The sequence below is a fragment of the Chenopodium album genome, chromosome 24 (genome assembly GCF_948465745.1).
Source record: "Chenopodium album chromosome 24, dcCheAlbu1.1, whole genome shotgun sequence".
Taxonomy (NCBI): domain Eukaryota; kingdom Viridiplantae; phylum Streptophyta; class Magnoliopsida; order Caryophyllales; family Amaranthaceae; genus Chenopodium; species Chenopodium album.
This window is the reverse complement of record NC_137857.1, coordinates 4,157,402-4,184,449: the sequence shown is the minus strand read 5'-3', so window position 1 is coordinate 4,184,449 and position 27,048 is coordinate 4,157,402. Positions and strand designations below refer to the sequence as shown.

At 32.9% G+C, this 27,048-nt stretch overlaps 2 protein-coding genes and 1 long non-coding RNA gene across 4 annotated transcripts; all 3 read right to left on the bottom strand.

Moving 5' to 3' along the window:
* Nucleotides 1–7,233: 7,233 nt before the first annotated feature.
* LOC145611895 (uncharacterized) lies at nt 7,234–10,792 on the bottom strand. Of its 2 annotated transcripts, none has more exons than XM_081667278.1 (5): nt 10,499–10,792; nt 8,354–8,610; nt 8,088–8,175; nt 7,524–7,590; nt 7,234–7,437 (listed from the first exon to the last, which is right to left on the bottom strand). In XM_081667278.1, exons 1-5 carry the CDS (start codon nt 10,552–10,554, stop codon nt 7,384–7,386), a joined length of 522 nt encoding a protein of 173 aa, XP_081523404.1. In that variant the 5' UTR covers nt 10,555–10,792; the 3' UTR covers nt 7,234–7,383. The 2 variants fall into 2 exon arrangements, with proteins under 2 accessions (XP_081523404.1, XP_081523405.1); XM_081667279.1 differs by having other exon boundaries at nt 7,524–7,569.
* Nucleotides 10,793–11,580: 788 nt separating this feature from the next.
* Nucleotides 11,581–15,385, bottom strand: LOC145612386 (uncharacterized). The gene is made up of 3 exons (XR_014106594.1): nt 15,235–15,385; nt 12,480–12,636; nt 11,581–12,076 (listed from the first exon to the last, which is right to left on the bottom strand). It is a non-coding gene; the product is annotated as an uncharacterized LOC145612386 (long non-coding RNA).
* A 10,784-nt stretch (nt 15,386–26,169) lies between these two features.
* LOC145612543 (uncharacterized) lies at nt 26,170–27,048 on the bottom strand. The gene is made up of 2 exons (XM_081667895.1): nt 26,804–27,048; nt 26,170–26,664 (listed from the first exon to the last, which is right to left on the bottom strand). The coding sequence occupies exons 1-2, from the start codon at nt 26,952–26,954 to the stop codon at nt 26,432–26,434; spliced, it is 384 nt and encodes a 127-aa protein (XP_081524021.1). The 5' UTR covers nt 26,955–27,048; the 3' UTR covers nt 26,170–26,431.

The following is a 27,048-nucleotide window of genomic DNA, read 5'->3' as shown; positions in this document are numbered from 1 at the left end:
CTGTATAATACGTAATATAAGGCGATGTATTTTAAAAACAATCTAAAAAGAAATGAAAGTCATACTCTATACTCCGTAATATGAAACTGAGGGAGTTTTAAGTTAATAACGTCAAATGTATATATTGATGGTCCATATAAGGTACACTTACGAATTTTAGAATCAATGTACTGACATTTGCACCTTTATAAACTTTTATGACTTTAAACCTACTCGATATCCGGTTGATGTTTAACAACTTTTTAGAAGATCAAATGGAATTTGGGACGGTATTTGCCTATTTGGTACGGTTAATGACATAATTATTTATTAATTTGGGAAGTTTGTTTTTTTAACTAGTGGGCTAGTGGCTAATTTTAAAGGATAATTAACTAGCTGTTGCACGACTTGCACCTCAATCATCTCCTTAATTAGAGTTTTGCTATTCATATGGGGAACGTAGTTGTATTATGATCGAACCAAGAATGTCAGAGCTATTCAGTGGATCATCTGTATTTTTGTATGCATATATATTAATCACATAAGATATAAGGTATATGCAAATTTATTTAATGTATTTTGAATATACTTGTAATCGATTTCTAAATTATGTTCATTCAACTGCGTAACATAACCAAAGGTGATCATGGATTGGGCTAATTAGCCGGTTTAATCTTAATTGGGAGTTAAAGGCAAGCGGCAAGCCCCATGTTCAAACAGAACATTTTACATGAACTTGTAAAATCTAGCTAGTTGATTTTCAATTCACTAATTAGTTTGGATAGAAAGATTTAAGTCATGTAATACTTCGTATAATGTTTTGAATTTTGATAATGTTTAATGGATTAATAAGGGCATAATTATAAATAATTGTACTTTTATCTACACATATAAGAGCAATAACTCCCACCAAAAGTGCATCGTTTACCCTAATTATTTCTCATGATGTTAGAGCCTTACAAAAATATAACACGGCACAATATTTTCTTACTCGTACGGTGGTCTTCATAACCCTAGCAATATTCATGGCAATTCCACCTCCCAATCGTAGTGTTAGTGTTTTGTTGATTGAAACTCGTGGTAAGGATTAACATATCACTTGTCATTATTATAAGAGAAGTTTAGGCTATCATAATTATGGTAATCTTGTTGAAATTTGAAGATAATATTTCATAAATTAACGAGACGACTAGCTAGCTATTTTTTTTGGGGTGCAAGAGAGGAGCAAGCTGCCCCTAAAGATAAAACATGCAACACACTAACAAAACAGCAAACACATGCACGAAAAGGAAAAACGAAAATAAATAAGAAAGAAAACAAGTCATTTACGGAGTATTAAATTCAAATTATAAAATCATACTCAAATTGATCTCATTTACAAAATTAGACAAGTTGGCTTAAACTTTTAGGTACATAGTACGAGTTCAAAATCAATATTATTCACTAGGTAGCGATAGATTGTACTCGCGCTAACAATGACAACTTGACTACATACCCTAATGAAAATTCTAGAGCTATACACCATGTCATAGCCTCATAATCCTATACTTACGTAGCTCATCAAACAATCAATCTATCTAGGTACAAATGTACAATGTGCCCATACATGCATCTCTTTTAACTTTATCAATATCTCAACTAATTAATTGCAAATAAATATTTGATCATTAAACTTGCCAAAATTAAAGCAACCAAAAATTAGTTTCCAGGGTCCAGCAGTTAGTTACGCAAGTTGATAATCTAATAGCATGGGGAATAATTAATTGGATTCATTGAAGCTAAAGCTTAATGACAAAATCATTGCGAAAAATAAGTTGATACGAGTCGTATTAGTGAGTAGCCAAGTAGGTCCAGCTACACTTAAATATATATTTATTATATCAATTAACTTTATAATATGATTGACAACTACGTTACAAATCTCTACTATATGCAAAAGAAATTGCACAACTAATTCCACACGTACCCAGGTAATATCCTTGTTTTTTTTTTTTTTTTTAAAAAAAAGTAATACTCTCAAGTCTCAACTTGGTATAGAACTATAGAATTATAACTTTAATGATTCTCGATTCATATAATTCACTTGTCAGAAAATATCAAGCTTGAGTTAAAAAAATTCGGGGTGAAGAAAAGAAAAATATCAAGCTTTGGTTTACTTGTCAGAAGACAACTTATTTATTTGGTCTAATCACTTTTATGTGACTACCATAAACTACGATGTATTTCAACATAAATTTTTATATGGAACTGGCTATACCGTGTGCTTAGGGTTACTTATTTAGGGATTATTTAATCAGTCAGTTAAGGTTACTTGATCAGGGATTATTCGGTTAGGGGTTACTCAATTGGTCAGGATTACTTAGTCAAGAATTACTTATTCAATTCAAGGGTTATTCAATCGGTTAGGGGTGAGTCAATCGTCTGGAGTTACTCATTTAGTATTTTGACGTGTGTTAGTCGGCCACACGGTGTGACCAGCCACACAAAAAAACACTGTTGTAACTTAAATAAACTTGTATACAGATCAAAGCACTACAGAAAAAATTTAAATCGAATTGGTAATTGGCATCATTACGCGTTTCAATTGCAATGGATCCGAAATGAGATTTATTTGGAGAGGGAGGTAATACTCCTACTTGGAGGCTTAGAGAGCCTCTAACTATATTTGATTTGAATTACTACTTCTGTTTTATATTTTTTACAACTTTAAAATATTTTATATCTCATAAATAATATCTCAAAGTTGCAAAAAATATGAAACGAATGTGGTAGAAAGAATGAAATGCATGTGGTGCAGGTAAATACGCACTTGAACCTTATTGCCTTTGCCAACCCTCTTATGGAGACTATCACATCAAATAGCATAATCATGTATAAGTACATTAAATTGCATAAGTATATAGTCTAACCGTGTACATTATTAATTGGACTAATCTCACTTGTAATTAAATGGTTGATATCAACTTCAAACCAAACTCAAAACGATTAAATATGAATGACTGATTAGCAAAACATTCAATGTACTTTGCGTTGATTAAACAATGTAATTAGCCTATAAAAACAAAATTAGCTTCAAAGCCGTATAGGGTGTTGACGCGTGCTAGTTTGCCGGCCTTTCTTACTAGCCACTTGTTTGATGTAATACTTGCTAATAATATATGGATTAGGCTTTAAGCTGTTATTTGAGCTTATAATTATTAGTGAAGTATGTTGATGACGACCACAACTTGGATTTGAAAAAATAAATTGTATTGAGAGAGATGGAGGGATGAGAAAAGCATGCATGATAATGTATCTACTATTTGTTTGGTTGTTGGAAATAAATAAAGAGTGATATTTGATAATAAAACTAGTTTTTTGGCCTGGGCGATGCCCCGGGTCGTTGTTTGTACTTCCTCCGTTTTCTTTTACTTGCAACACACCTTTTAGGTACGCAGTTTTAGGAGATGGTTAATGAGGGTAAATGAGCGATTTTATCAATATAATTTTTACACGAAGATTAGAATAGGGTTAAGTATCATTTGTAAAAACTATAATGAATAATTTATCCGTTTACATTACATAAACTCGACCTCAAAACACGTGTCATAACGCTGTGTTGCAAGTAAAAAGAAACGGAGGAAGTATATAAAAAAAATTATAACAAAATATAGTGAAACATATTGTTGGTTTTATAAAAATAATATCATTTTTTAATTTTTTTTAAATATAATTGAAAATCAAAATTCATTATTTAATATGCAGCATCTTAAATGTTATATTGTATCAGTTTGTTTTATTTGTTAAAGGGATTTTTTTTATCATTCAGCTATCATAATAAATTCCTTCGAGTAAACAAATTTTGTGGTTAAAAAGAAAAAAAAAACCCTTTAAAATTGCTTTGCATGGTTATATATTTTTATTAACTATAACCTATATGAATTATGGTTGAGTAAATGAAAGTAATAAAATTAATTTTGCAATTATATTATTGTTAAAATATACACATATAAGTTTACAATTAAAATTTTAAAATTTATGAATATGAGTAACTCTTTTTAATACAACTTTATCATCATAAGATGTCATCGGATTGGTGGTTAGTTAAAGTTTAATTTTAATGAATAAGAGTTTATGAATTCAAATATTAATGCTAATAAATCATAAATTTTAAAGGGAAAACATTGATGTATGACTAATGATAGTGGGTGACATGGCGACACGTGGCAAGATTGGTGACACGTGGCAAGATTACAATCCTTGCCATTGAGTTTTAATATATATATTGATATTGATTATGAGTAATTTTATGAGAATAAACTTTATGTTAATGTCGATAGTAATGCTGATTTTTTTTTAATCAATTTAGCCATCACGATGACTTTTGATATCATGTTAGAGGATGGACTAATCGATCCAGAAGTTTAATCTGATGATTCAAATCAATGGTTTTTATGCTCTCATCATTATTGTTATGTAACTACTTTGAAGGTGATCGATATTGAGTGTAATAAATATATTTAGAGATTGGAAAAATGGTTAGATAAGGCGTTTCTTTATGACTTTATGGCCCATATAGGATATTGACAAGTAACTTATCATGTAAAATCTCATATACTCCTCCATTCTATTTACTCAATTGACTTGATATGATATTCTAAATTGATTTGTTTTAGTTTATTAAAACGGTTAAGTAACATTTTTTAGAAAGTGGTCAGAGTAATTTATAGATATTTTCCATGATAAAGCAAAGTTGAGTGTTTTTTTTAAAAAAAATAATATACTCCGTATTATATAATACTATATTGTTGGGCCCGTATTATTATACGACCAATTACACTTAGGGCACCAGTCCAAGATCAATAGTTCAGCAAAAATAAGCAAAACGGCTTGATTGGAGTAAACAAGGAAAGCTGGATCATACATATCAATCAAGAAGATACTTGCCAAAGATACACCTACAGAACAAGGAAGAAGATAAATCAAGAAGATCTTCCTCATTTCGAATATATTCTGAAGATATTTGTAAACCCTAGAGATCCTAGGTATAAATAAACATAATTAGACATTTTCAGCATTCATGTACACACGCATACTCTAAATATAATAAAATTACTCTGCTTTTATCTACGGAATCGCATCCCTACTGAAGAAGGAAGCTTGTCGTTGCTCAGTATTGTATTTCTGAACTCATTCTCTTTACATATTGAATACTTATTGCTTATTTGTTGCTTATTTATTGCTTTATCAATCGTTTTTAGTTGATTTATATACTTTTGGTAGTATGATTGTTATTACCCCTCAAACCTAGCAGATTCTCATATGCCCTTATTGAGATTTGCCTAAACATATATTAATTGTTTTCCCAAAACTAATATTGATTGAGTCTTTCTACGTCGTCACCTATAAGACTATAAGAGGCTAGGAGCTATAACGTAATGTGGAGTAATGCATCGGTGTATACAACTATACATTATCTTGCATGATAATGCGTACTTATCTTAAGTGTTCAAATGGCACTTATTTCAAAATGAAACAACTCCTTTTTAAAAAAAAGTTTTGGACTTCATTCTATGTGTTGAATACTCCGTACTTCTAACATCCTCTTTTAGAAAAATTCATAATGTTATCATCTACATCAGCAAAAAGCACAAAATTCTGCATGATGATAGGGTCATTTATTTAGACAACAATGGCCAATGTACATTGAACAAGAAATGAATGTCTGGCATGAATATGGCATGCTAATATATATATATATATATATATATATATATATATATATATATATATATATATATATATATATATATATATATATATATATAAGATATAAAAATAAATAAATAATTAAAATAATAATAATAAAAAAAAAAACTATGATTTTGTGGGGTCCTTTAGTAGGGCATGGACTAAAGAGGAAGAATGGCATGTGATTTGGAAGGATAGAAAGAGAGGAAAACAATTTTAGCCAGGATCACAGAATCTGTGTTATTGACTGACATATCTTCATAAAAAAAAATCGTTTAAAACAATATTTTGCATAAATAATTACAAGAAAAAAGAAGATAAAAACTTAAAAATGAAGCCAAATTCATGGAATTTCTTGGGATAATACAGTGTAGTTTGAATGGATCACCTACTATTCTAGCTACCTTGATTTATTGAGGTTTTATATTAGAATCTCGTAAATGAGGAAAATCATCAGTTGATTTTATTTATACTTGTAGTGTACAATACGGATCTTTGTTTGTTGAGATCGTTTAGCAGGACAGGTGTGTTTAGGATGTAGGTACGTTGCACGGCTACATTTTCGATAAAATAGGGCCATCCAAATATCTACTCCGTATTAATGTATTATGTACGAGTAAAAATATATCATACGGTATTGACAGTTGTTAATATTAATAATTGAACATTTAAGAGCAAAAGTTTAATGTTGTAAACATAATTACTGGAGATAAGAGAATCCCCCTACTCCCAAGCATTTGTAGTTGGTAGGCTCCAACTCGTGACCTCAAAGTCACAAGGTGAGTTCCCCACCAACTCCACCAAGCTTTGCTTGGTATATAAATACGTACAATTGTATTACTTCGTATAAGAAGTTGTCTACAATCTTTAATTATTAGGTGTCTTAACAATAATTGGTCACTTTTTATCTTAAGTGAGTTGAACTTTGAGTATATTCCTTTTTATATATTGCTTTAATATGCCTTTCCTAAATAATGGAAGATGAATGAGGATTGTGATAATTTAACTCATTTCCTATAATAAATTCCCCTATTCAATATTGTGATAATTTAACTCATTTCTTATAAAATCCCCTATTCAATAATCTACTAAGTGTATTTGAGAAATTAGAAACATATGAGACCCAGCGCGCGGGGGGGGGGGGGGGGGGGGGGGGGGTGAAGGATTAGGCCAAATCAAGAACCGGTTCACTAATAAATTCCATTTGAAGATGACCGGATCAAACTAGATTGAATGACTCATCACTCAAATATAACCCAAAAGGCTAAAATATCAAACCAAATCCAATCTGAATGGCTTATTGACACATATACTCTTAATTGGCAATGGAGGAGAAATCACTATTTAACACCATTTTTGGTGTTCTTAGACAAAATATATCATGTAGATGTATGTTTTGAGTAACATCACCACATGCTTAATTGATCTTTGTTTGTATTTAAGAACTTAAATGAGAAATACCAGTCCATAATACAACGAAATTTAGCAACAGAACTGGAAATGAACGTTGTGAACTACAGTAGGAAAAACAAAGCATACATGGCTATATAAATTAGCTGTGTTAATCAACATCTATACATTGGTTATAGGGCTTCTTCGCTTACATATTCTCCTAAGAATTCCGCATTTCGAAGTATCGAGAAACTGAAATTTGTTATCTACAGTTTATATCTTTCAGTCATACAATCCTTCCTGCTCCCATACATCAACTAGAAAGTCTACCATTTCCTGCCACTCCAACAACAGTATACTGTAAGCACCAACTGACAGTCATAGCATGGAAACAAAGCCAATCTTTGTAAAAGAAAGCTTACCGATAAAGGGATGGGCCGCCTGAATCGCTCCCTGGAGCTAAGCAAGCTGTCATACGTAGCATTTAGACTGTGAAACACATGTTTCTATGATGGTAAGATAATATATTCCATATTGTTAACGACTGAAAGACGCAGCTGAACAATTCTTGGGGTCATATGCATGTATTAACTATTAAGAATGATCAGTTATTCGTTACTCTCTTAGAACTCAGCACACCAAACCCTCAACGAAGTCACTTAATTGAGTAAGATTTACTCCGTTCACCCAAGTTTCAGGTTGAGTAAGATCAAATGTGTATTGATAAGTTCAAATAAGGATTTTCAGATGAAAATAAACGAAGGCTAACAGATGTATGCAAAGATAGACTGCTTCTAGTTATTTACACATTTGCTTCTCAACCCTGAGCCCCTAGATTTTATTAATTTCATTACAGTCTTGATACGTATATCAGTATATGTAATGACACTATAGGAAATAGCATTTGAAGGGAGTTGGGGTGGAGAGGAACATAATCAGCAGATGAGTAATGTGACTTATTTCATGTGCTTTAGAAAGGTAATTACCTGATTGCCGGTCCTACAGTTTGATGATCTTCATTTGATTTTGTAGCTCCAATCCACTGAAGACGGATTTGAGTCCAGAGAAGAAGACCTGCAGACATGAAAAATCATAAAAAAAATAAAAAAAAATCCCCCGAGAAAGTCATGAAAGCAGTGATTTACAGCCTTTGGAATGATTCGCTTGCCAAAAAAAAAAAAAAAAGAAAAACAACTATGACTTATGGAAGGAGGAGCTTCCAGTAGAGAAATGTACAGTAAGAAAAACTTGCCAGGATTTACGAAATCAGTGTGGCAGTGCATGCTTGCTGATCCGATATCAGATAGAAAACTGACATTCGATGTACTGAGTGAAGAAAGGCTTCGTTGTGATAGACCAATTGGGTTTTCCAAATCACCTGTGCTGGTACCCCAAAAGTCATCCGAAAGATTTTGTTTCTCCACCACCGGTCCCTGGCATCGTAGTCCTTTTGTCGGATAATCTTCTACAGGAGTGTGTGTTGGTTTTGTGCAGCCTCCCAAACAGCTACTGCTCTGTCCAAAACAGATTCATGAATATGTACAAGCACATACTGGATTCATTGTTCACCAAAAATAACACTTTGGATTCATTGAAGAAATTCAGGAATTACTCCAAAATGCAAGACAACCAAATTAACATGGACAACAATGTGAGAATCAAGTGGAACCTCAATGGTAGAGCTCCCACCTTCCAATCAAGGAGTTAAGGGTTTGATTTTTACCTCCCCTTGAGCTGGGGTTATTGTATACAGAAGTTTGATTCTCCTTGGTAACTCTTAACAAAAGAAAAATAAAAACGGGTACTAATCTAGATCTCTGGCATCCATAGTAACTAAAATCTCATCTTATTCTCTAGAAAAAAGATCCCACCAAACCTAAACTACCAAAGCATCACAATATATGGAAATTCCCAAGGGACTTTCACGACTTCATACTAAACTGCTTCTCGAAGGTAACACCAGTAGTATGACATTAATAATGTACAAGTTGCACTTGTGATTAGAGTACTTAGATTTTAAATGTTATACTGAAACAACTAAACATACAACAAGCAGATAAATAGATGACAACTTATAACAGAAAGAAGATTGTAATCCTGCTAGTTTTCATTTTGAATGGTAGCCTAGCCCTACGGATGTGATATATTGACTGGTAACATGCAGTTCAAATATAGAACAAATTATAATTTAAAGTTGTCACTCCTCAGCAATAAGCGTAAACACTCAATCAAATTAAGGGAAACATAAAACTTGCACTCGATTCAAAGGATGAAGAACCATCAAATTGGCACACAGAACTCGACAGATCACTAAATAAATGAAAACAGCATCGCAAATGTTGCAGAATACAGAGCAACATAACTACAATGACTTAACAGATAGCACCATATGTAAACAGTAAACTGCAGCTGAAATAGAGTACTGCTGACTTGGTGAAAAGCAGGAATGTTCAGCTAGCACACACAGGAAGTAATTAATAAGTGATACAGGCATGCATATAGCCACAATTGAACACATTTGGTGTTATTATGATAATCAATGAGTTCTTGCATAGATGATTTTGCCTCTTAGGGCTCTTAACCGCGTATGGAAACCACCACTTAGTTAAAAAAAAATGAACCTATTCCTATTAGGGTTCTTTCATCAAACATGAATCTAATTCTTAATTCCCAAGGCCAAAACAACCACAACCTACTCCTCATACTCAGTAATGTTCTTTCTTGTGCTCATTTCATATAGCTCAACTACACCCATCAACAACAGTCTAGCAAGTTGTAAATCAATCGTTCTCGAGATCAGCAATTTACGGAAATCGAACATGATCACACAGTGACACTCTCAGTACTAAATCGTAAGCAATTAGCTAGCTGCAGCCTGCAGGGCCAATCTTTTATCATAAAAAATCTTTCAAATTGAGACAGTCACAAGGAAGTACATGGTAAATCAGACATATTTTAGTTCAAATTGCAAGTGAAAGTTGGCACTTGGCAGATTGAATATCAGAAATCTGCTTCCTTTCATACACAACATTGCAGTTTAATTCAGCCACAAAGTTTACTTAGTCAATAAACTACCTCCATCACCATTACAAGACATTAACAAGCATTAACATTCTCCAATTCAGCTAAAATATCAACTAGTCCCAATTTACAGTTCCAACAATAAACCCACCGAAAAAAAAAAAAAAAAAATATTCAGTGAAAACACAGCATATACATGTAAAAAAAATCATTTAAGAAAACCCATATCCTAAAGATTGTCCAAGAGAGGAATAACAGTATAAAATCATGAAAATACAGTACATAAATTAATAAACAATTATTTAATAAAATGAATTACTTAAAAAAAAGTTGTGAACTTTGAAATCAGAAAGAAAAATAGAAGAAGATGGCATACCCTATGCAAGCAAGGAAGCTGTTGATCCAAGAAGTAAAAGAGTCATAAACAGTCATTGAAACAAACCCAGAAACCAATCTGTGTAATTGAATGAATAATGGGTTTAAGAAACCCAGAATAAGAAAAAGAAAAAATTAATGGAGCTGATTTTAGTATAGATAATTATATTTTTGGGGGAATTTTTGAAATAATTGAGAATTCAGAAAGACAAAATATTTGATGATGACAGATTATTGAATCAATTGTAGAAGAGCTGGATGAGATTAATTGGATTATACTATTCTCTGAGTTTTGTTTTGATTGGCCTTTGGCCTTTTGGGTTATTGAGTAGTTCAATTGGCTTGTCGTTTTCTGTCCTATCTTCTTCAAGTCTTCAACAATTATCATAGTAAGTAATCCATTTTATAAATTAATTACTAGTAAATTATATTACTCCACACTCATAGTTTTTTTGGGGGGTATAGGGGGTTGAAAAGGCAGTAATGTATTCACGTATAAGAGAATTGATCTCGGGTTTTCAGTGTCACTTATTTACATCCGTGATTAGTAACTCAATTAGTTGACATCAAGCTAGTCATTTTCGAGCTAGTAATCTTTATCGATTCTGATCAAACTTGAAAAAAAAAAGAGTAATTTTATGTTTTTGGTTGAAAAGAGGACCACCAAATCCATAAGTGTGTAATTAAATAGGATCACAGATTCACAGGTAATGCAATTTTAATTATTGTATCATAAGACAAAAAGGATAAAGATAAGTAGAGATCTCAATCTTTGACTTGATTTGTGGAAAGAGTCAATGTCTTATAGAGCAAGTAGCCAAGTAGGGTGAACAAAGTCTTTGTGTGTTAATCACTAATGAGAAGAAAAAGAAAAGTAAAAGAAAAAGTAAAGAACACAACTTTATCACCTTAACAAAAATAAAAGAAGAAACTCTTGGTTGTTAACTTCAATATCTAGGATAAAAGGTTGGGCACTTATGGTAATTTTCTATCCTCAAGGCTTTAGGCTTGTATATATCACGGTTTCACCTTTGTGTTAGTAATGAATCAAAATAATGACATTAGAAAAAATCAAAAAGTTAATGTTATAAAAATATGAATTAAGATCAACCCAACAAAAAGAAGTTGACAAAGTAGTTTGACAACTTAGGGAAGTTAGGTTCCATAGTATTTTCTTAACAGCAAAAATATAGTAAGCAGAAAATACACAATTCTCATCAAATTGCTCCTTAAATTTTGGGAGGAAATGAGTAGTTTAGAGCAAGAGATGACAAAGCATAGGACATAACAGAGAATAAGCAAATACAAAAAGGTGAAATACTATGGCTGATACGTACAAAATTGTCATTAGCTAGAAAAAGTTTATGCAATTGTAACAGAAATTTCAGAGTATATAATTTCCTTGGGTACTTCACAATTCCTAATTACTTAATTGCCTTTCTTGAACAGAAGCGAAGCAATAGCATCCCTCCAACCAAACAATGCAGCAGGCTGCTGTACTTTAGGCAAAGCAGATGCCAGACCGATGCGCAAGCTTGGGCTGTTTGAAATCAATGGCTTTGAGCTTATATCCGCAGACCTGCATGTTCAATATGACAAGTTATTAGAGCGCCATTGGTGCTTTCAAAATGAGAAAGGCAGCTACTTAAACTTACATAAATAATGTCTCAACTTCATACCAAAAAAAAAATCTCTCTAAAACAACTTCATTATCATTTGCTACACAATTTTGACTCCAGTAATTGCAAGTATTAATTATCAAGTGATAGTTCTTGTATGAAAAACCAGATAGTAAACACTAACAAGCATAACTACATGGAGGGGCAAGCTTCCAGCTTACTCAATATTGTTTTACTAAGAAGAAATACCAAGACGAATGATTAGTTACCCAAAGTTAGATTTTCAATTCTTTATGCAAACTTCATCAGCTGAACAAAAGATATAGGCTGAAACAGAGGAAGGGGATACAGTGGATCACATACGTGTTTATAACGGGCCCTTCATGTGCAAAAGTTGAGAAGCCTTGTCGCTGCTTGTGCTTGGCTTTGGCACTGCAAAGTACGTACACACGACCACGGCGTTTGACCACCTTGCAAAACTCACACATCTTCCTTACTGATGACCGCACCTTCATGGTTACTGCATTTGAAATTTTTGTAAGAAAATTTTTCAAATGACCCCCTTCCCTAAATTGGAGAAAGCAACCTTAATGTCACACTGATCTCCAGAATATTTGTGCCAAAGGCAGACCATAACACATGTTTCAAGATCCACTAAGAAACATCTAATATAAACCTTACACACGAAGACAGCCTGGCAGGTGCTTCAATGTCAAATAAAGAATATATTGCACAGTAAACAATGGAGTTTCATTAGTATAATGAGTTTAGCACAAAGAGAATACATGCTCTACAAGTCTATAGTCCACGATAGTTCCACTTATACTTTGCATTATGTAATTGACAAGGCGTTGTGCTTTTCAAGCAAATGATGCAATCAATGAAGATACTAGAACATTATCGTATCAAGAAAATCTGTATTGAAATTGAAGATTTGACAAATTTTCTCCAGAGGCTCCAAAAATTATTCAAGGGCTAATAATTACAATTAGAGAGCAAGTGCTGAACATATCCTTTTCCCCAATACTAAACTCAAAATCTCGCATCCCTGAATCCAGCAACCACACCCCCCCCCCCCCCCCCCAAATAAGGCCTGAGTTAACATATCTGAATACATTATGACTTCATCTCACAACTTTCATCATTTTGTCTTTCAGCCATGGTCTAATAACTATAGGCTAGCATTACTTAGCTCTACAAACTGTTTCCAAAGCCGGAGGACTGCTAGTTCTAATATCTCTGCAAAATGTCTTAATTTTACAAAACTACACTCGTACAGTATAGAAAGCCATAGAGGCTAGACACAATCTACTCCTAAAACAGACTGTCAAACAATGCTTAGGTAAATGCACGTCAGGCATTCCAGACTGGAAAATGTGGTAGCACTAACCGAAAAAAGGACAATTTCAGCCATTATAAAATCTCAGAGGATAGGGAAGAGGTGTAAGGTATTAAAGACTGTTATTATCAGATCGATTAAGAAATATGACGATAATGTACATTGTATGCCTTGTCAATGTGAGCAGAATCATAGCTGCAGTGATGCCAGCAGGATGCCATACCCAGGAAAAGAAATATTCTAGTACTTTACGCTTATTAGGTTGGCCTTTTCATGTACAGAAAATTTTCACTTTGCTGCCTTCTGTGTTGACCTAGAGACACTAAAGTGATTGACAAAGATCAAACACGATATTATAAAATTAGCAACCTTCTTCCTCAACTAGGGCTCGGTTACAAAATTCAAACTTAAATCTCAGACGCATGAGCCATGAAGCCCTTATATTCACAAGCAAACATACAATTCAGCCGAGAGATGTTAGCCTGTTAGGTGCATATATAAGCTTTATTGATCACCACGGGATTAACCAGAACTAACACTGTAAACAAGAGTCCGACTACTAAAACAAAAGTCTGTGAGACCTTTACTGAATGTTTCTTAAGCCAACTCAAATAATTCAAGCACTCCTATTCTCAAAAAAGGATAGACGACAGTGGAACTTAAGTGAGCATCATAATCCCAATATAGACTATGTAAGTAGTATTTACTATATCCCCAACACACCACCACAACTCCCCCCCCCCCCCCCCCCCCCTCCTCCCCCATAAAAAAAATGAAAAAGAAATCAAAATTAATAAGCCCAAGTACTGTGTACAATACTAGCCAAAATCTTTGCATATATTTCGAAATATCATACTCATACCAACCCAATATGGATCCTGCAAATGGTAACATACATGGGGATGGGATACTAAATGTTCAAGTACTTGGACTACTCACTCACAGCACTCCTCCCCATTAATCAACAGATAGAACATACTCCATATGCAAGCATTTACCAATTGTCAATCGGTTGCCTCCAACAACGCACGCTAAGACCTTCCAAGTGGAGCTTTATCAGAAGTCCAGAATTACCGCATACTTGAGCAGTTATAACACAACCTTATGAGGTTATACTAATATCAATCCACCCAAAAAAACTACCACAGCATTTATAACACAACCTTATGAGGTTATACTAATATCAATCCACCCAAAAAATACTAAAGTCCTCTAATAGCACAACTATAACACCTATCAAGATCAATGACTCGCAAGCGCCTTGAATGAACTTCGAAATCATTAGTGCATCGCTCATTGAGAAGCTTTGCAACTTAATTCACTTAATTTCTAGTATCCAACCTCATTCCATTCCTTCCATTCCATTCATTTAAATGGGCATACAAAGCATCAAATTTAAAATTGCAACTTTGAAGAGAATCTCATACAGAAAACAGCTATTGCCAAAATTAAATAAAATACGGACCTATACATTCATCCTAGAACCCTAAAATTGAATTCTAATCACAGAATTTACAACGAAAAATTAACATTTGCCCAGAATCTACATTTTCACTATGTTCCAATTAATCATTCAATAACCCATATACCCAGATTATTATCCAAGCAAAATTCCCAAAAGAATTCAACAAAATAGCATTACTAATCGAATTTTTTCACACCCATCAAATTTATTTCACTAATTTCCACAAGTTATTGAGAACCCATTTTCTAATTTATGTTTAACAATTTAAATATTCAAGTATTAAAAATAAAGCAGATCATGAAAGATAAAGTTACCTGATTGATTACAAAGATCAAAGCTCACTTCCTTGAACTTAGCTCAGAAAATAATAGGGTTTTTCGATTTTTTTTCAGAATTAGTTACTCCAAATAAAATGGAGTTTTTAGACTTTCTAAACAATATGGGCCTTCATAAGAGTTTTAGGGGTTTTACCATTTTCCTTTGGGCTAATTTATGCTTCTAACATTATTTGGGTCATCTTTATTTGTTGCATTTTGTACAATTCATGCACTCTAGAGTCTAGAGTCCAGACGTTGTATTATTTTGAAAAAGTAAATGTGATAGATGATAATATATCGATATACTTTGTACTCCGTATTATTTTATTCAATGTGATAAAGTGTAAGATTTTAATTCTATAAATATAAAAAGATATATGTAATGTATTAAAATGATCGAATAGTGTTGTATTTTTCAGAAAAAAAAAAAGTGTAAAACCTAATTAGATACTTTGGATTGAGAAAGGAAAATGTGAAGAATAATATGAGACATATGAGAAATATTCCTTTAATTTTAAGTGTCTAAGATTTGACGTAATTCTGATGTGGGTACCTTTTTTCATTTTGAGGGATTTCGATGTTGGTGTCTTGCTGGTCACAAGTATTATACGGAGTGTATGAGTAATGTAAAACTAAAATTGTTGCGATTACAGTTGCTTTTGATGTAAGTAGGTTTGTTGGTGTAGGCCGTAGGGGTTGGCTTTTTGTCCTTCCTAATAGGTGGGAAAGACTCTATGACCAAAAAAAATATACATGTTGCAATTATTTTAAAACTGATTAATATTTTGTCCTAAGTTATTTTAAACTTGGGTATGCAAATATATTTATGGGAGTAGGATTGTAGGATGTTCATGTGTTGTCTAAAAGGCTCTAAGCCCTATTAATTTTTAAATTTTTTGTAATTGTTATGTTGGTAGGTTGTTAATTTCTTTAAGGAATGGCACAGAAAGTTTGACAGGTTTCCCCAAAAAATAAAAAAAATTAAAATAAATAAAAATTAAAATAAAATTAAAATTAAAAAATTAAAATTAAGGGAAAAAAAAAAAAAGTAAAGGACCCATTTTGAACCCTTGAAGGCCTGAACTTGTCCCTAAAAGAGTAAAAGGGCTAATACTATTGGATGTAGTTGTGCAAGAGTTCTTTTTTATGTTAGTGGTCCAAGTAGGGTATGGGCCTAGACATATAAAATAGACCGGACATTATCAATCACATGATTTATTGTTATATACTTATATTTACTATAGTTGTTTAAGACTGTTTAATACGAGTAGATTAAGACATTAAGTGAGTAATGTGTCAAAAAATAATGTTCTGGCCATTTATGCCGACTACTTTGGAAGTTACTTGTAAAGATTTTTATGTAATTGTAATTTGATAAAGAATAAACCTCCCAAGTATCATCACATGTAAGTGACCTACATTGATAAAAGAAAAAGTTAAACTGTTAAACAATTTATAAGGCTAAGGGGCTATTCCTCTTATTGCCATATGATTTTGAGTTAGAACCTCCTTGGTTGTATAAAGTGAATAGTTATGACAGATGTAGCTCAGACCCGTTTATCATAATTTAACCGTAAAAGAATTATTTAAATTTAATAAATTCTAGCAATGTTTTTTTTTTTTTTTTTAAATTATTAAAAACATTGTATTTTTATATCTGTCTTTATAAAAGCTTATACTAAAAGTCTTATACTACGTATTTGTCTTTAAATGTACAATGTTATCGAGAATATTTAATCTCAATGACACTAATAGCCTCGTAGATGAAACAAACACTACAGTTTTAAGCGGATGCACTCCCAATGTTAAACACTGCGCCGAGGGTACGCCATGACATAAATTATGCAACCACTATGCAGGACTGCAGGAGTCAATAAGATTTCTACAATGCTAGTTAAGGAGTGGTTTGTGGTAGGGTATCCCATAAGAAAATGCCCCGACAATAAACCTTCACAACTAGTAGAGGAATTGGGTCATTAACTTGCCTTAGACATGCCTTCAACTATAATATGCAAATGGACCCTCAAATACTTCATATCTTACCTGTAACATTACTAATTTAAGAATTATTATTTGTTATTCTTAGTATGCTACTCATTAAATTAATAATTATTCACAAGAAAAACAAACATAGAATTAATTATAATAAGGAAAAACAATTGTGAGTTATGATTTTGTTATGAAATGTGACAAAGGTGTAAGGATATAACTACTTTGAGGTTGGCTCTTGTGGTCATTAGTCTCATCACATGGGTTTTGTCAGGCTAGGGGGGAAGGGCAAGTGGATCAATCACAAGACAATATTTCATCATCTTAAATGTTGTTCCTCTTTGATTATTGTGGGAAAGTTTTATTAAACACACTATAAACAATACGAGTAAGGGTATGTTCTTTTCAACTTAAGTTCAGTTTAGTTCAAAATTTCTTCCTCTCATAAAATATTCAATTTAGTTCAGCTCAGTTTTGTAAATCAGAATAGGCCCCAATTATTAATTTAGTATGGATTATTGTTTTGCAAATAAATCTTACTTATAGAAAAGTTTGTTAAGCAAATTAAAGCACTTTGAATAAAATAATTGAACTAGATCGAGGTATTTATAACTTATAATTGAATTTTACATTGATCATTATCTTTTTTTTATAACTATTTCTACACCAAAATAAAATATATATATATATATATATATATATATATATATATAAATTTTTAAAAAAAGCAATATTCATTTCTTATATCCATTTTTTAAATTCATTTTAAGAGTTGGAAAGGAATGTAATTCTATATTAGTAAGTTTTGATTAAAATTAATAAATACATAATGAATAATGAAAAAGTAAATCCAGTCGGCGAATCATATAATAGGTTCATCTATGTTGAAAATGTATAATAGTATTGGATGGTTATCAATAAAATTTTATAACCGGTAATTTTAATTGCTACTATACTATTTATACATTATGTGTTTATGTCTTTTCTTGAATTTGATTCATAACACGTTGCAATAATTTACAATGTCAAACACGCAAATGTAAGGAGAAAAAACAGAAGACAATGATAACATCCCATAATCAATGGGGTTTGAAATTGAAGGAAAAGTATTGTGTAGAATGGACTCACGTGAGTCCAATCTTACAACAAAAAAAAAAAAAAATAAAAAAAAATAAAAAAAAAAAAGTTAAGAAATTATATTAATAATAATGGTCAGATATTATAGATAAATAAGTATTAGAAATTAGATAATATTGGTCATGCATTAGATAATATTGGTCAGATATTAGATAATAAGTATCAGAAATTAGATAATATTAATCATGCATTAGATAATTAGTATCAGAAATTAGATAATATTGGTCAGAAATTAGATAATATTGATCAGGTATTAAATAATCAGTATCAGAAATTAGATAATATTGGTCAGGCATATAATTTGTTGTTGGAGCTTTCTGAAATGTCCATAGAAAAGTAATCACGAACAATTGAAAAGAATTATTCGTCATTGAACACTTCCAATCATTGAAACACGTTCCATCAAACACTATATTCACCAATTTTGTTGTTGTAAGATCTGAATTGCTCAAGAAGTTACATAATTTGGATTATGAGAAGGATCAATTTCTGTTTGAGTTTCATTTCCAGAATTTCGAGGTGCGATTTTTGATAAAAAAAAAAGCTGATAAACTTAAAGAAACGAAGAATCTACTGCAATTTACAGCAAATCAAACAGCATTAAAGATACATATATACTGAATCCAACAACTCCAACTTTCTCACTGGTAACTCGTTAGATTGAGAGCGCCAGAGCGGTGTTCGTCTCCTCCTCTTCATCAGCGGCGATGGTGGCAGCGATCGTCGAGGTTTGCATTCAACAGAGTCCGCCATTGAAGAAGGAGAAGGAAGCTTCTATGATGAGGTAAGGATCCGAATGAGGAGGGAGAGAAAATGTGAAAATAATGGTGATGAATGAAGGATTGTAAAAATGGAGGAGAGAGAAAATGGAGGTGGTGTATTTAAATGTTATAAACTGGACTCACGTGAGTCCGTTCTACACAAAACTTTCTCGAAATTGAAAGAAATAGGGACAAAAATATAGTTGAATTTATTTTGTATGTGAGACAATTAAATGAAAGCAATTTTTAATACATGTATTATGTACACATATTAGAGTGTGGCCTTTTTTTTTTCTCTTTATTTCTTTATAAATAATCATGTTAGTTAGTTGTTGACTTGTTATAGTCCAATACTAAATTTGTTATTGTTAGTTTTGTTACAAGTAAATAAATAAAATAGCTCGTCTTCTTCTACGTGTTGCATGTTCCCCTTGGGTGATAATTGTGTCCAACCCTTCCTTGCCACGTGTCCTGTGTGTGTACAAAATCAAAGTGGAGGGCATGACATATTTTTCAATTAAAAAATAGAAAGAACGTAATAAGTTAATTGACTTGTATTGTACAATAATGTGTTTCCAAAATGAACGTGTATAAATTTAATTAGTGGATTTGATCCAATGCACACTTTCTTAGAAACTACGGGATTAGTTGTTTTTATGCGACAAATTTAGAATAATTTGTTAAGCTACTCTTTACAATGTCTTTCTAGGAAAAGTTTCATTCATATTATGTTAATTCATGATTTCATCTATCTTATCTAATTTAGGTTATACGCCAAATATGTATTTTTCATTACGATAAAGCAAAGTGGATTTCATGAGAAATGAAACTAGCCTTGTCTCTTGGATGTAAGGTGTCGACTTAAGTTAATCTTGGACTTTAATCTTTTGGTTAGGTTCGTTGCTCTTTGACATATATAGTACATTAGTACCAAGAATCAATATGACTAGAGGTACCTCATCATGGGTTTTGGAGGGATGATAGAATATAATTAAAAACAAACCTAATACTTTAATCATCAGTTTTAACTTTTGATTGGAATCAAAAGAATTATACTAAAAACCTAGACTATAATAATTAGACGTACAATTATTTAAAAAATATCACGAGGATTTCAAGAAAATGAAAAAAAGTAGAAATTACATGGACCTACTTGTGCAAACACATGGATACACATGGGGTATGGGGGTCTCATGTACTAGTTAATTGACATCCTTGACATATTTCTTCACATGTAGCAAGTATTTAATCGGCCACAATGCATATATAGAAGTAATTATCAGACTACTGATATTGCAAACTATACAATAAACATATGAAACTTAATGAATGGCTTTTTTAGGTGATGCATATGTATGATTACAATATACAAGTATTATTGATTTCAATTGTCCAATTAACTGCTTAGAGGAATTCAGCCAAAATTGACTATATAATTCATACTACAATACTTCATATTCAATTATAGTTAATTTTGATGCACTTTTTGTTAGAATTTAATTACGTTGGTCACTATATATTATAAAATTTTTGTTTTCATTCTCTCTTGTTGCCCTGTACACATTTAATTTATTTATAAAAACCTAGGATAAGTTGTGCACATGAGTTCGTTGGCTAAGATGTGCATATAATTGAGCTGATGATCGAGGATTCGAGGAGCATATAATAAGCAAGAGATCAAGTGGAAAAACTTACCAAAAATGGTATGAAACAAACTCAATTAGACAATTCAAAATAATACGGAGTATACAGCCAATACGTGGTAATTTTTAGTAGACGGAGGAACATATGATACTAGAACTAGATGGTAGGTTTTTGAGCCATAGATGTATGTGCAAAAGCTCAATGGTGTTAGTTGATAGAGTAAGAAATTCACGAGAAAAATGGGAGATGAGCTTCATGATATGCCTGCATCTCCTATTCTCCTGCATGTAATTTTATTATTTTAATACTAGTGTGATATCTTCGTACCATTTATGCTAAAGTTGTGCTGGCCAAGTACATAGTTACTCTCTATGATCTTTTACACAAACTCGTGGTATTTATTTAATTAATTCTACACCAATCATCAATTACCAAGTTACATTATGCTTAATATAAAGTTGCAATGCAAATCATTTCAAATGAAATAAATATATATTAATTGAAGTACAAAACATAAAAAAGCAATAATTTCATTGGTTATCCCCTAAAAAAGAAGAATAAAAAATGGACAAAATCAAAGGAAAGTTTCTCAATCCACTACACTCTCAAATAAAGTAGGGATAAGGGTGGTATAGATTTTTCCCGACATGTATGATAATTGCCTTAAGGTGCAAATAAATTGGATTGGATTTTTTGTTTTAACAAAAAAATCAATTATGCTCTATGATTATATATAAAATAATTTAGACTTTATAATTATATTAGATATTAAATCAAGTAAGAAATAAGCGAACAAGTACAAGGAAATGATCATATCTCAAGTTCAGAAATTGTCATATCCAATCAAAAATCTCAATCAAATTGTTTATAATTTTTTATTGGCTAAATAGATTGTAGTATTTAGGTAATAACAAGCTATTGTATAATAATTGCCAAACGATAGTCATATTACAAAAAGGAATCATAATTCATAATTTGGTACAAGTCTTGTATAAACATTAGTCTTGTATAAACATTTAAAATTTTAAATCTTATAGTTAGTATAAACACGTTTGTGAAATTTTGTTTGATTTGTGTTGTCTGTACATATATGGAGTAGTATATAGTTTTAGACTAAATTGGGCTAAAATCATTCAAATTATAAGTATTTTTTTAATCAAAATAATATACCCTACTATGGAGCATTGTATATGTTGGCCAACAATTGGTCAATCACCATGTGTTTTAGCATTCTCACCAAATAATAATTCAAAAGAATTAGGATAATGAGACATGCCACCAAAGTGTAGGGTTAAAAGAAGCATCTTATGTTATTAAATTATCTAATAAGGCCCCAAAAATTACTACTCTCCAATTTCAATCGTCATAGGAGTAGCATTTTTAATGTAACTTCCCATGTTATATCAAGTTAAATAATACTTTTATGATGCTAAATCTAATACTTTTTTATAGGCCAGCTCACTTAGCTAATTTTATTAGATGGTTTCACATTTAAAAGTTAAAATATTGCTTATAGCTCTAATTATATGATTAATATCCTTACCTTGTATGTTTGTTGAATTGCACTTTGCACAATTTTCTTACGTACTTTTTCAATTGTAGTCGGAGTTTTACATTATTCACACAAATTATGTTTCATAAACTGGACAAGCAAATTGATGATGCTGAATTTTTATTGCGCCAAGCCCAACTTCGAAGACTATCAGATGAGACCATTCGTGAGTGTGCTGCTCTCGAGAAAAAATTGGAGGACTTGAATGAGAAGTTGGAAGCCTACTGGTACATTCGCAGCAGAGTCTCCGAAGTCAGAGATGGGGATAAAAATACCAAATACTTTCACCATAAAGCCTCCCAAAGAAAAAAGAAGAATTTTATAAAAGGTATTTTTGATGAACATGGAGTTTGGTCGTCTGATGAGGACAAAATTGAGGGAATAATCTCTAAGCATTTTGAGGGATTATTTTCCTCGTCTTCCCCTTCTGCTGTTGACATACAGGATGCCCTCAATAATATCCAGCCATGTATCTCTCCCGAGATTAATTCAGAGCTTACTAAGCAGTTCACAAAGGAGGAAATTCTTGCGGCTTTGAAGCAAATGAGCCCGTGCAAACCCCTGGCCCTGATGGTATGCATGCTGTGTTTTATCAGCGTTTCTGGCATATTATTGGTAATGAGGTGACTTCTTTCGTTAGTAGCATTTTACATGGTTTTTCATCCCCGAAATCTGTAAATAATACTAACATTGTCCTTATCCCGAAAGTTGAGTCCCCTACTATTACTGTTGAGTATCGCCCTATTGCTCTATGTAATGTGCTTTATAAATTGGTGTCAAAGTGTATTGTGATGCGACTCAAAAATATCCTCCCTGACATTATTTCTGAGAATCAGAGTGCTTTCGTTCCGGATCGTATTATTACTGATAATGCTCTTATTGCGCTGGAAATTTTTCATACTATGAAAAATAGGAGCAAGAGTAAGAAGGGAGCGATTGCTATGAAGCTCGATATGAGTAAGGCATATGATAGAGTGGAATGGGGTTTTCTGAAAAAGCTTCTGTTGACAATGGGATTTGATGGTAGATGGGTTAATTTGGTGATGGATTGCGTGACTTCAGTGTCTTACTCTTTCGTTATTAACGGAGGAGTATGTGGTTCGATTTCCCCTTCTAGGGGTCTTCGACAAGGGGACCCTCTTTCCCCTTATCTGTTTATTCTGGTAACTGATGTCTTTTCTAGTATGTTACAGAATAAAGTTCAAGAAGGTAGCCTTCATGGGGCTAAAGCTAGTCGTAATGGGCCCGAGGTCTCTCACCTTTTATTTGCGGATGACAGTCTCCTCTTTGCCAGAGCTAACCGACAGGAATACAAGATTGTAGTTGATATTCTCAACCAGTATGAAAAAGCATTCGGGCAGAAAATTAATTATGAGAAGTCGGAAGTTTCTTTCAGTAAAGGGGTTCCCATTGAGCGAAGAGAAGGTTTGTTGGAGATCTTACATATGCGACAGGTTGATAGACATGAAAAATACCTTGGTATTCCGACCATCATTGGCCGTTCTAAGAAAGCTATTTTTGAGGCAGTTCTTGATAGAATCTGGAAAAAAGTGCAAGGGTGGAAAGAGAAGCTTCTCTCGAGGGCGGGTAAGGAAATTCTCTTAAAAGCTGTCATTTAAGCGATCCCGACTTATTTAATGGGTGTATACAAGTTCCCGGCTTTGATCATTCAACGAATCCACTCGGCAATGGCTCGGTTTTGGTGGGGCTCAAAAGACAGGAGGAGGAAAATTCACTGGAAAAATTGGGACTCTATGTGCACTCTCAAGTGTCTCGGGGGAATGGGGTTTCGAGATTTGAGTGTCTTTAATGATGCTCTTCTTGGAAGGCAAGCTTGGCGACTTATGAAAGCCCCTTCATCTCTTCTTGGGCGTGTTTTCAAAGCAAAGTACTATCCTCATTCGGACTTTTTAGAGTCCTTTCTCGGCTTGGCAGGCAGCTACTCTTGGCGCAGCATATGGTCTTCCAAAGCTATCATTAAGGAGGGGATTCTATGAAAGGTGGGGAATGGTAAGAGCATAAGTGTGTGGGCTGACCCGTGGGTAGCAGATGCAGATGGAAGACTCATTTCGAGTGAAGAAATCTCAGCTATCTCAAAAGTCAGTGATTTAATTGACCATGACAATAAGGAGTGGAGGTTTGACTTGCTTGATGATCATTTTAATGAAAGAGATAAGGAATGTATCTTGGCGATTCCTATTCCCGAACGTGATCAGGAAGACGAACTCACTTGGGCTTTTTCAAAATCTGGAGAGTAATCGGTGAAGTCTGCATATTTGCTGGGGAAAGGTTGTGACTTGTCTCTCTTTCACCAAGCTTGGATTGAAATATGGAAGGCAAATGTGACCCCAAAGGTTAGGCATTTTTTCTGGAGATTGTGCTCAAATACCCTCCCAGTGAAGAGTTTATTGCATTATCGCCACTTAACTACTGATGCTTGCTGCCCTTGGTGTAATTATGCAAATGAATCAGTAAGTCATGCCTTTGTGGACTGCTGTAGAGTGCAGGGATTGTGGGAGGAATGCTCGTGTTCTGAGATGGCAAAATGGGGTGATTTCACCACTATGTGCGACTTGGTGATAAGCTGGAAAAATCTGGACCCGAAACTTGTTCAACGAGGTATGTTTTTAGCGTGGTGCATCTGGGGTGATAGGAATTGTAAGGTGTTCCAAAACAAGATGACACCTAATGCAGTAACTATTGGGCGTGTGGCTAGGCTTGTTGAGGAACAGGGGAGTTATACTACTCGCATCTATGGGGCTGCTGGCCTTCGCCCTCCTCCCAGCCCAAGCAAATGGTGTGCTCCCCCTGCCCACATTGTTAAAATTAATGCAGATGCGTGTCTCGCTGTTGAGGGTTGGGTTGGACTTGGGGTTGTAGCTCGGGATCATGAAGGGAAAGTATTAGTGGCAGCTACAAGGAGATGTCGTGCATTCTGGTCGCCTGAAATTGCCGAGGCAAAAGCTTTGTTTTTTGCTCTAAAAATTGGGAAGCGGTATGGCTTCTCTGAGGTCCTGTTGGAGTCGGATTGCAAGTTGATTATTGATAAGCTCTCAAAGAACTCAATGTCAGTGGAGGTTGATGGAGTACTTGGTGATATTTTTGCTCTTTGTTCGGATTTCATGTCTGTTGATTGGTCTCATGTTAAACGTGATGGTAACACCGTTGCTCATAATCTAGCTAAACTAGTTCCTTTTGGTTTGAACAGACTTGGGAAAATCATTGTCCCCAAGATGTCTCCCCGTATGTACTTATGGACACTTTGTCCCTTAATTAATTAATGGAGCTAGTTTGTTTCAAAAAAAAAAAATGTCATACTCCGTATTTGGGTTCAGGGTGTATGTGAATCATGTAAAAACAATTTTTGACCTTGGTTTTAATAGTCACATTAAACAACTTGCATCTATAGTAAACGAAGGGAAATAATATAATTCACATTGAACGTCTCGCATCTAGTAAATGAGTGAAAATAATAGTCACGTTGATACGTTATTCTTGGAAGATTTGTGGAAAGTGGTGTAACTAGTGTCTAGGTTCAAGTTGATGTGGTAAACTTCTTGAAATTACACTCCACCATTATTATAGAGGTTCAGTTAACAATACAAGAAAAGTAGAAAAAGAATGGAAAATAAAATAATTTAGACTAGTCAAAACTAACTTACTAAAAACGTTAACTTTTACAAAGAAAGGAAAGAAATCATGCAATTTTACCTCATCATCATAATAATCTGATCATATTATTTGCGTCAAAGACAAAAAAAAATGTTACTCGTATATACAAAATACACATATGATACAAACTTCACAAAAGATTCACCCTTTTTTTTAATTCTCAATGAACAATTACAAAGAGTAATTAAATAATTACAAATTTGGGAATCAACTTCTAACATGTTCATTAGAATTCCAAATCAAAAACCCAAAAACTTGATTAGCAAGTTAATCAAACTCTCCCCTCTTTTTCTCACAGTAAAAATCCTAAAAGTAGGTAAAATCATACATTTTTTTTTCCACCCACCAAACAAGGAAAATTAAAATTTAATTTGTACAAATATTTCACAACTAATATTACTTAATTAATTAGACAAGAGTATAATCAAATTACAATTAATTAATAAGAATATGTAACTCGATGAATCACACGATCTCTAATAATCCCTTGGTAAAGTGCAGCTCGATTTGCAGGCATTAATCTCTTATTTTTATCATCATTTTCAACTTTATTAATCTTTCTTAAAATATTATTACTATGTTGCCTTCTAAATTCTTCATTATCTCTTCTTGGATCCACAACATCTTCAGCAAATCTCACCCTTTTTTTCTTCTTTTCTCCCTTTCTTTCACCTGTTTTCATAATTTCCCACATTTAATTTTCCTCAAATTAATCAAATTTAATCTCAAAAAAATTCAAAAAAAACAGGGGAAAACAGAGGGAAAAAAAACAGAGTATTAAAAAAATTATCAAAATTTGATTAAAAATTACCTGAAGAAAGACAAGGACGAAGAATTGGAATGGAGTTAACTTGAAATTGAGAAGAAGGAGATTTTTGAAGGCGAAAAGCTAAGAGAATAACAGTACCAGCAGCCATGGCAGTAGCCAAGAAAACACCTTGAGAACAGAGGATGGAAGACATTGATGATAAAAATGGAGTTTTTTTTAGAGAGAGAAAATGTGGGGAAGAGAGAGAAAGTGAAAATAAAATAAAAAGAGGGTGGAAGAACTCTCAA

Coding starts and splice junctions, on each gene's coding strand:
- LOC145611895 (XM_081667278.1), bottom strand. CDS start 10,554: ATGACTGTTTATGACTCTTTTACTTCTTGGATCAACAGCTTCCTTGCT. Junction 7,591..8,087: donor ACTGTAGGACCGGCAATCAG/GTAATTACCTTT, acceptor TGTGTTTCACAG/TCTAAATGCTACGTATGACA. Junction 7,438..7,523: donor GGCGGCCCATCCCTTTATCG/GTAAGCTTTCTT, acceptor TTGGAGTGGCAG/GAAATGGTAGACTTTCTAGT.
- LOC145612543 (XM_081667895.1), bottom strand. CDS start 26,954: ATGTCTTCCATCCTCTGTTCTCAAGGTGTTTTCTTGGCTACTGCCATG. Junction 26,665..26,803: donor TCGTCCTTGTCTTTCTTCAG/GTAATTTTTAAT, acceptor TTATGAAAACAG/GTGAAAGAAAGGGAGAAAAG.